An 11,250-nucleotide genomic window follows, 5' to 3' on the forward strand; every position below is an offset into this window, starting at 1 on the left:
AGGTACAAAACTTATCCAAAGTTTGCTATATGTGCCTTCATTGTGTGAAAACTTGTTGAGTGTTGCACAGTTGGTTGAAAATGGATATGTTTTGAACTTTGGTTGTGATGGTTGTTTGATATCGGATGCTTTTGGAAATAGGTGTTTAAAGTTGCCTTCAAAGATAAAAGCTATAGGGTGAATTTACTAGATAGTGAACAAGCTTTGAAAGGCAAAGTTGAGTCCATTTCTCAACTTTGGCATAAAAGTCTTGATCACTCTAGTTATGGTGAATGTTATGCCCTTGATGGATGATGTGAAGATTGATGAGAATGTAAAATGGGATTGGAGTAAAAAGGAGCTATTGGTGAATGAGGATGAGCCACGGTTTGGAGAAGAAAATAAAGAAAGAAATGTTGAAAACAACAATGATGAAGATGACAATGATGAAGAAAATGAAGAGGATGATGATCTACTCCAAGAAATCATTGGAGCCGATTTGGAGGTTGGTGATGGTGTTAAAGGGGAGAGATCTTTGTCCTAGATTTATGAAGGGTGTAATGCTGCACTTGGTGATCCTACATGTGTGCAAGAGGCCTTAATGAAGAAAGAGTGGAAGGAAGCAATGGATATGGAAATGGAGATGATTGAGAAGAATGGGACTTGGTCCTTGGTCACTAAACCGAAAAACAAGAAAGCAATTGGTGTCAAATGGATCTTTAGAACTAAATACAATCCGGATGGCACCATTTGCAAACACAAGGCAAGATTGGTGGTCAAGGGTTATGCATAACAAGCCGGAGTTGACTATGGGGAGACGTTTGCACCCATAGCAAGGATGGAAACCATTAGACTCATCCTTGCTCTTTCGGCTACCAAGCAATGGAGTGTGTTTCACTTGGATGTGAAATCGGCATTCTTGAATGGTGTATTGCAAGAAGAAGTATATGTGAAGCAACCGGAGGGCTATGTGATTGAAGGACATGAAGATAAGGTTTATAAGCTTCACAAAGCCTTATATGGTCTTAAGCAAGCACCTAGGGCTTGGTATGGAAGGATAGATGGCTACTTGCTTGGACATGCCTTTAGGAGGAGCCAAAATGAACCCACTTTGTATGTGAGGGTTGAAGGAAGCATGATGTGGTTTTTTTTATGTGGATGACTTGTTGGTCACCGGTGAAGACCTAAGGAATGTGGATAAGCTAAGACATGAAGTTGAGAAGGAGTTTGAGATGTCTAGCTTGGGTCTCATGAATTACTTCCTTGGTGTGGAAGTAATGCAATGCCAAAGAGAAATATTTATATCACAAGAAAAGTACATCAAGGATCTTTTGGAGAAATTTAATCTTGAAGAATGCAATCCAATGAGCACTCCAATGATCCAAGGAGAGAAGTACCAAAAGAAGGATGGCACACCAAAGGTAAATTCTACTTTTTATTGATCCTTAATTGGTAGTTTACTTTATATGTGCTCATCTAGACCGGATATTATGTATGTGCTGTGTGTGCTTTCAAGATACATGCAAGCACCCACCCAAACTCATCTTAAAGATGCCAAAAGAGTTCTTAGGTATCTTAAGGGCACTAGTGATTATGGAGTTCGGTATGAAGCAAAGGATGAGTTGAAGCTTGTTGGCTATTTGGATAGTGATTGGGCAGGCTACATTGATGATATGAGGAGTACTTTGGGCTATTTATTTTCACTTAGAAGTGGTCCTTTCTCATGGAATGCAAAGAAGAAAAGCACAATGGCTCAAAGTACCACAGAAGCCCAATACATTGCTTGCTCATCTTGTGCAAACCAATGTATTTGGTTAAGGAAGTTGATGGGAGATCTTGGTCATACTCAAGAAAATCCAACCATCATCAAATGTGACAACACTTCAGCAATTTCAATAGCCAAGAACCCGGTATAACATGGAAGAACAAAACATATTCTGGTGAAATATCATTCATTGAGGGAGTTTGAAGATTTTGGAGAAGTCTCTTTGGAGTATGTGAAATCGAAGGACAACCTTACGGATGTTTTCACAAAGCCACTTAGAAAGACCAGATCTAAGGCATTAAGGACTCTCCTTAATGTCTCTAGCAAGATTACCAAGGAGGAGTGTTGAAAAGGTGTTAATCTTGCCACCTTGTGTAAACCAAAATCTACCAAGGTTTGCATCCTCTTTCTTTCTTTCTTTAAAAGAAATATTTTGTTGAATGATCTAATACAATATTTATGTCTATGTTTTATATTCCTTTTAATGTCTTTTGAATACCTAAGTTTTATTGTATTTAGCTTAGGAATTGTCTCTTTGTTGGGTATTGATTTTATTTTGTAAAATGGCTATGTGCTGGAAACAGTGTTTTCAGCAACATAGGTCTATTATTGGGGCTAGCGTTTTCTGAGCTTTTAGAACGAGTTTATGATTTTTGGATATGTTGTAGTAGACATATAAATGAAAATATAGAAAAAATAATGACTCAAACAGACCTTGGGAAGCCCAAGATATGCAGGTTACCAGTTGGCATAACTACTCAGATTTCCAGCAGTTATGGCCCACCGGTTTGAGATGAATTGGAGGCCTTACCCAATTCTTTTGGACTTGGTCTTCTCCAGATTTCATCCTTGATATTTCAATATACCACATGCCAAAATTCAAGTAATTTGGATGAAGATATCCTAGCCTTCCATCTGGTCAAAGTAGTGGTACATGATTTGGTCCCACACACACCTCACATGTATGAGACAAGTTTTGTATCTATATATGCAACAAATGAATGAAAAGAAAAAATGAATTAGTGTGCTGTCTAGTTTTGTGTGGCCTACTCTAACATCTTCTCTTCTTTTTCATTTTCTTCTTCTTCATTCAAAACAAAAACCCTAACAATGTTAAATATAACCATACCAAAAACAAACACAAAAATCACCCAAACATCAAACCAAAAACCGGATCAAAGGTTGTGCACAAGACTAACACTTTGTGTACAACACTCTTGGCCAAGTGAACCCAAAACCACACCAAACTCCAACATTAATCTGTAAATGAGTGCCAAAGTGATAGATTATAAGGTTTTGGCTTAGCATATTACTTATATCTATTTTCCTTTTGATCATTATATCCAGGGAAAAGAGTGGGTGATTTCTTTCATGCTAATCATTTAATCAACCTATGTTGGTTATGTGCTAGAAGATTTGTTATATTGTATGCTTTTATTGGATTATTGTAATGGCTTTTGTTTGTCAACTCCAAGTCGCGTGAAAAAGAAGCCTTTTTAAGACTTAATTATGATTAAAAAAAGTCAGAATTGTTGGTTGCAATCTAACAATACACTTTAAACAAAATTGGTAAATACTTGGACGTACAAATAAGGGTGTTATATAAGCAAATTCTTTTGTATTGTAGAATTTAACTCGAAGAAACTAGCCCAAATTGTTAGATAAATAAATATTTATGGACTTAGCATAATCGATTACTCACTTATAGGGCCCATTTACACCATTAATATGACTTACTTGTTTATTATTTCGTAGTAGGACCCTTGGTCACACATTCTCTATAATACTCCGGTTGGCCTATTGGACTTGAGGACCAACTCTCTTTAAAAGCCCATTTTGACTTACCCATATTTTTAGTATAATTATATTATTATTATTTTTTGTGTGTGTTAAAATTAATTGGTAAATCTGACTTGCAGAGACTATAAAAGGTCTAAGGCAAGTAAACATATACGGACTGTATTTTTTGTGACTAGGGTTTTTAGAAATCAGTTTAAGAGTGGTTTAAAAGTAGCGTGTCCATAGACACTACTATTACATTGTTTTCTATTTTGCAAGATTAAAAATTTAATTTATCAATGGCTGCCTTTAAAGGTTGGTAATTTAATTAAAATACAGTTTTCTATGAATGTGTATAGATCCTGAATTTATAGTGCTACAATGATATATGTTTAACTGTTCATGTTTGATAGCACTAAAACAAATATCATGGCCAAATTCAGGAACCAGTCCAATTGCCAGAGCAACAAGCATGAGAACTTGAATGTGACAACCATTTCTTTCTTGGCTTGCTCACTGTCTCTATTCCTATCTCATGTCTCACACTCATGCACTCTTACAATTGGGTTATCCTTGTTCGAGTATAGAAAACTTAACGCAGAAATTGAGAAACTTGTAAAACATTAAAAGAACTTAATTATAGTTTTTCTTGCTATAATAATTATAGTTAGCTTCTAACATATAAATATGCATTTTTGATGTAATTTTTCCTCCAATCTTTAGATTGCACAAATTGATTCATACACAAACTTGATTGATACAAGGCCATCCTGAGGTTGCTGATGTTGAGAAGATCGATAAATAAATAAATAAATAAATAAAGTAGATAGATTAGATTCCCCTCTTTTGTAAGCATCTAGTATCTCAGCAAATGAACATTTTTCTAAGCTTATCCTGTGGCTTATATGTCGTTTGAAAGCAGCTTCAAAGATCCAACGAATAGTTAAGCTTTGTTGACGATCCCTGGCTACTATCTCAGGGACATAATAAATTGTACCTAGCTACTACTCTTACTTTAAATAAATAACTACATAAATAAAGTATATAGATTAGATTCTTACCTGTTTAATGTTTAAAAATTCATTTTCTATCTTTCAATAATTCGTTGGGATGGTTTTTATTTTTAATTTTTCTTAACAATGTCTTATAAATTATTTTATTTTGTTTGCAATTTTTAATGACAATAATATTGCTGCAATGATTTCCTCCGTAAACTTGAGGAGCACATTACCTACACCTGGTAGATAAAAAACTAATGACGATATTTAGGAATTTCAAAAGGCCTTGAAAGTAAAATATCACTTATATTGCTCGCAATCCCAAGTTTCTTTTTTTTTTTGGGCTGGTGTGGCTAGGCCCCCAAGGCACTCCTTCCCCTAGACTCGAACCTTTTCAACAGGTTTGGGTTGTGGTGCTCTGCCGCTTGAGCTACCAGTGTGAATCTCCTCGCAATCCCAAGTTAAATCATACATGTATTTCTCCATGTATTGGCTTTCCAAAAATACCCTAAGGAAAAAGATAATAAAACCCAACCAAAAATTATATATATATATATAATGTATTCATGCCATATGGAAAAAATTATGGTTTAAATACTCAAACAAATTTTCTAATTGTAAAACAATTGGGCATGTACGCGCGCACAGACACACACACACACACACATATATATATATATATGACATTATCAATATATTTTTTTCAAATAAAAATTTAACAATCCACAAAGATAAATTTGATAAAAAAAATTCATCATTATTTTCCTTAGAAATTTAATAAGAGGATTAAAATACACATAAAACATTTTAAAAAATTAGACCGAACAACATATCGTGTGATGTCCATGTCATATCGTATCGTATCGTATTCCGTTTATGTCAAAATTTCATCACCTAAATCTAATCCCGTTAATCATTTGTATTGAAATATACAAACTTGAACATGTTTGTCAAATTATCATGTACTTTAAATTTAGTTACAAAATTATTTTTTAGAAACAAAATAAAAAATTATAGCAAAAAAATATTTAAATGAATACGATTAATACAAAATCATACTATAAAAAAATAAAAATAAATTATATATACAAAATTAAATAAATAAAAATCAATATAATAATCCAATGCATATATTTAATTGTCAATAATTGTTGGAAAAAAAAGCTCATACACATACACACATGTAATAACAATGCCATTTAAAACACACACACACACACACACACACACTAGTACTTAATACTTATATCCTTTTTGAAAGTATAATAATAAAAAAAAGGTACTTAATATTAATACCTATTAGAAAACAGGAATAAAACATACACACATATGTAATACTTATATCATTTTACAAACCAAAAATACAATAATGAAAAACACATAAGATATATTATTTGAAATAAAATAACAATAAAAAAAAAAATATATATATATATATGTATACATATATATCCAATTATATTTTACAAAATTAATTAAAAACTCTTTTACTAGCTGGTTGAAATGGATTTTTGTGGGTTAATCCATTAACAACCTGTTATGTTATGAGTCTTATCGGGTTGACTTGTTGCACCTAAACTCAAATGCTTAAAAATGTGAACTAGTTTTTGTCATGTTAACGGATTGGTTGAACTTTACCAGGTCTAGTTACACCTTTTTTTTTTTTTTTGAAAAAATTACCTAAATTACAAACTATCCAAAATCTCCTACCTCCCATATGACTCGAACTCATGCTCTCATAGGTACAAATAGGGATGCTCAACCACTGAGGCTAACCCACTTCGTCAGGTCTAGTTACACCTTAACAGCTACACCTTAACGTTATGGTAGAAAAAATAATTTGACATAGTCTAAATTGTTATTTATTTATTGTTTGAGTCGACATAGTTTAAATTGCGAGATACCTGTTTAATAGGATGTGAATTAACAAGGCAATACCCTTATCCCAAAAAAAAAAAAAAAAGCAATATTAACACGTGTCATATGCATAAATATGATTAGGATGGCATCAATGTATGATAATATTATCTTATATGGATGGTAAGGGTTGGGGCATCAATAGTTCCTAATCCCTAACATCCTTTTATAAACATTTAAAAATGCCGAATTATACATAATCCCTAATCTCTATATATGTGCAAAATACCTAGTCCCTAATCAATCAAATATTTTGTCCTCAATCTCTATATCTAGTGCAAAATGCCTAGCCGTTAATCAATCAATGTGGCAGGAACGGATGAAAAGAGAAAATGAAGGAAAAATTATGATCACCAAAGGTGCATAACTGCTTGTGGTGAGGGGTGCCTGAGAAAGAGTGTGAAAGGAGAGCGAAAAAGTCGTTGGAGTGAAGAAAAAGGAGAAAGAAAATTAAAGTAATAAACATAAAATCAGATTTTGTAGTTGTCATTGCCAAAATTATTTGAGATAAAATGGAGAAAGAAAATAAAAGTAATAAAAATAAAATTAGTTTTACCAAACATTTACACCTCGATACAATTGATCGATTTTAGGAGCCTAATCAATCCCAAATTGGCCCTTATCGTTAAACCTATGAGAGTAAGAATCAATCCCAAATTGGTTTTAATATCATTATTTTAAAAAAAAAAAAAGAAAAAAAAAACTAGTTATAACATGCAGTAACTTTTATTCCCAAAAAAAAAAAAAAAAATGCAGTAACTTGTTTACGAAAAAAATAATAATAATAATAATAAAAAGCAGTTAACGTCTGCACTTTTTTATTTTTATGTTATTAGGATTAGCATACCTGCACTTATCTCAATCTTTTCCTTTTTTATTTTTATTTTTTTTTTAACTTTTTTTATCGTTGGCCGTACGTTTCTTTTTTCTTTTTTACTAGAAGTAAACAAATTCTTAAAAATATGACTAGTCTTACTAGTTTTGCATATAAAACCTTCTAGATTGAGGAAGTTGCATGTTGAAGTTTAGATTTTCATATTTTAATTTGTTATATCTTGATCTATCCGTTATTTTATTTATTTATTTATTTATTGCTAATGACATATAAAAATTTGAGGAATTAAAATGGAAATTTTCAAAAATAAAGGATTTAAATCACACTAAATAAAAATTAAAAAGCTTAAATTGCATAGATCCAAAAATATAATTTGTCAAAATTAAAAATTATTAAAATGCAATAAATCTTTTATTAAGTTAAACTTACATCGTTCTCAAAAAAATTAACTTACATCTTCAAAGCACGTGTGCTCCTATTTTGCACTGCCAGTTTCAGAAATGTAGTATGGAAACTTTTATGATATTTTCTATTTTGTTTTTGTTCCTTTTGTCACTAACAAATTTACCCACAGGTATATAAGTTGCATGATTGTGAAAATTCACACAATTACCTAGAACATTATATATAGTTAAATCTTCAAACTGTGCAGCTTCTTTACATTTCCAATTTCTGGATTTTAATTATCCAAACCATATAATATTTTGCGGTTTTGCTTTTCTATATCTTCATTATTCTTTGTCCTGAAGCAAATTGTATGAATATAAATATTCCAATGATGTTAGCTGATTTGCTATAACTTCTCGATTTTATTTGCGTTTATATATTCCTTAAAAACAAATTGGAAATACTAGAAAATTTTTGCACCAAAAGAAAACTGTAAATGTTCCAATCCAACTTTTTTTTTTTTTTTTGGAAAGAAACAATAATTTTTGAATTGTTCACATAATTTCTTGAAATGGTTATTAAAATTCTTATATATTTAAATGATAAGATGGATAATTTTAATGGTTGAACACTTATATCTATGTATATGGATTCGAGTAAATAAGAAATTTGATACAAACTTACAGGTGTTCTGATCTAAAAACAAAAGAAAGAAAAAAAAAAAAGAACTTATTTAAATTGCGAAATGTTGGCTTTATCCCCCAAAAAAATTCATATAGAAATAAACAACGTCCATAGAAAAACCAAAGCATTGTATTAATTAATTAATTAATTCAGATATGTATTAACAAATAAAAGAATAAAATTAATATAAACAACTCCAAATTGGAATTAAAACTCTAAAAACCCTAAAATAATCAAATTCCTTAAAAATACGAAGAGGAAAAGTAATAAAGGGCTCTAAGGACGGCCTCCATAGTTATCATACTTGGATCTTCTGTTGTTGCTGGTAGCACAGCATCCAACACAGTAGATAATGGTAATAAGAACGATCACACAGCAATTGAAAATGGCAAAATGCCTCCATTCTCTCCGAATATTGGAAAGCATCCCTGCCTTGCATGACTTGCAATTGTAGCACAACTTCTCCTGCTCATTGCTCCATGTTGTGCAGTCACTGTCCTTCACCGCTGGCCCCGATTTCGGCACTTCCCAGAACGTTGCGTTCTTGTACACGAATCCGCAATACGACGGCGGCTTGCAACAACCCGACTGCATAATCACAAACAAAAGAAACGGTTAATTTTCAATGGTGCATTATTATGGTATTGGCGATTGATTACATGTAATTACGAGATGACAAAATTTGTTAAAAAAACTAAAAAATAAAATAAAACGTAGAGAATATATATATATATATATATAAATATACATACCTGTATTGGGGACAAGTTCTTCTTGTAGAAATCAGATTGAGTTTGATGAACATCATTGCCGAGACTCCGGCAAACTTGGGCATCAATGAGGCAACTCTGGATCTCATCCCAATTCTTGTTATTGACCACGTAATGCTGCAACCAGTGAGAGAAATCGCCTAGTTTATACTCCTTATAACCTCGACCGGAAACCGCCTGACCAATGCCTTTGTTGGTAACCATCAAAGCGAAAAGCGTGAAGGCGATGAGGCCAAGGATGAGAAGGAACAAGACGGTCAAGTAGATGTAAAGTATGGCATTGATTCTGCAACAAGAACCGATAATTCCCAACAGCGAGACGACGGCGAAGAAGATTCCGATGATGAGAAGCGGGTTCTGGATCGCTCTCTGACAGTCAGTTCCGCCATGGATTCGGAGGTAGAGAGAGAATGCGATCGCTGCGAGACCGGCGAGGAGAGTGATACTGTTCAGGAGCCCGACTACGGAGTTGCTTATACGAGGAAACATCGAGAACGATTTTGGAATTGCTGAGAGATTTTTTCAGTGATTTTTTCTCTTGGAATTGGAAAAGGAAGAAAACTAGATTTTGTGGTTTATTTATATATTTATTTTTCTTTTGCAGAGAGAAGGATGGCGGGAGGTCTCTCGTCGTGGATGTAACTGTTTTATAGAAGTTTATTTCCAAGCAAAACGGTTGCTTTTTAGTGTTTTAAATGTGTTCAAATTCCTCCTCGGTTTTGGATTTCATTTACGGAAGTGGGATTTCAAAGCGGTTTTGTGTTTCGTTGCGTTCGGGTCGGTTTGACCGTTTTGACGATTGGATTGTCAAGTGGCGGAGAATTCTGTGGACACGTAAGCAATTGACCGTTGTATGGGTGTGAAGTGCCTGAAATGTCCCTGGATAAGGTGGAATTTGACGTGGGAGCGTAGGCGGAGTCATGCACACGTACTGTAGTGGAACGCCTTGTGTGTTTCGTAGGGACAGTTTTATCGAACGAATCCATCAAGCATAGTTGTTGGATTTGGTCTACTTATCCCTTTATTATTTTTATTATTTTATTATATACTTTTCTCATAGACTAAAAAAAAGTATATAAAATTATATGATTTGGTCCATTGAAAAACAATGTCTGTATTGTGAAAACTAAAGCTTAGGGATACTTTTAAAAATGAGAATATGGGGGTTTAGAATTGACCGTATGTCATTTATTGCATATTATTTTTTAATTAATTGGATTTGAAATTAGAATTATACATTTAGTCCATTGGAAAAAAAAAAAAAACACTATATTATGAAAATTAAAGCTAAGGGATATATATATATATATATATTTATAAAGCTAGGAGCATTTTTAAGAAAGAGAATATGGGGGTTAATATTATTATTTGCCATGTGTCAATTGCATATTACATTGTAACAAATTATTTAATTAACGGGGTTTGAAATTAGAATTATATATTTAAAGAGACTGTAGTATAATGAAACTTCTACTTGTATTTAGTAATTTTGGATACTTCATGCTCATCTTATCCGTAAAATAGCATTTTATGCTTAATAAGATTGGTATTTCTTATAACTGTTAGGAATTTTATATTAGTTTATTACTAATCCTACTTAAAGAGATATTAATGATATTGATCATAAGAACCAAAAAAAAAAGAAAAAAGAAAAAAAAAAGATACTAATCATGACAAAGATCAAGAACTCGTGAAATTAAACGAAATAAAAGAATGCTAATCATCATCATCCACGTCAACAAAACAACAAATTACACGTAAAAACTGAAAAAATAGTTAAATGAAGAAACAAACAACAACACAAAATAAAACAGAAAAAAGATAAGGTTATTAACAATAATCTTATAGTTTATTCTCTGTTTTTCCCCAATTTTTTGGTAATATTATTTCCTTTTGGGAATGCAAATTCTAGGGAACCACTTACTGTAACATCCCAGAATTATTTTCATTTATTATGCTTTATTTGATTGAAGTGTTTTCTTTTGTTATTTTGATTTAATTTCTTTAATTATTAACTTTGGATTCCTTTTGAAGGGATGGTTTTGAGACTAGTGTTTAAACGTAAGAATTTTGTGCATGTTGAGGGAGAAGAAAACTAGTTTGATTCATTTTCCAAATAGACATGGCTGGTTTTGG

At 32.2% G+C, this 11,250-nt stretch overlaps 1 protein-coding gene across 1 annotated transcript; it reads right to left on the reverse strand.

Annotated features, from left to right (window-relative positions):
- Positions 1 to 8,492: 8,492 nt before the first annotated feature.
- LOC107418964 (tetraspanin-11) lies at positions 8,493 to 9,720 on the reverse strand. Its single transcript, XM_016027671.4, has 2 exons — positions 9,097 to 9,720; positions 8,493 to 8,932 (listed from the first exon to the last, which is right to left on the reverse strand). Exons 1-2 carry the CDS (start codon positions 9,601 to 9,603, stop codon positions 8,621 to 8,623), a joined length of 819 nt encoding a protein of 272 aa, XP_015883157.2. The 5' UTR covers positions 9,604 to 9,720; the 3' UTR covers positions 8,493 to 8,620.
- Between the last annotated feature and the right edge of the window lie 1,530 nt (positions 9,721 to 11,250).

Source organism: Ziziphus jujuba, chromosome 2, assembly GCF_031755915.1.
Source record: "Ziziphus jujuba cultivar Dongzao chromosome 2, ASM3175591v1".
Taxonomy (NCBI): domain Eukaryota; kingdom Viridiplantae; phylum Streptophyta; class Magnoliopsida; order Rosales; family Rhamnaceae; genus Ziziphus; species Ziziphus jujuba.

Excerpts from the sequence above, each read along its gene's own strand:
- LOC107418964 (XM_016027671.4), bottom strand. The coding sequence starts at position 9,603 with ATGTTTCCTCGTATAAGCAACTCCGTAGTCGGGCTCCTGAACAGTATC. Across the intron at positions 8,933-9,096 it reads AGAACTTGTCCCCAATACAG|TCGGGTTGTTGCAAGCCGCC; the intron begins GTATGTATATTT and ends GTGATTATGCAG.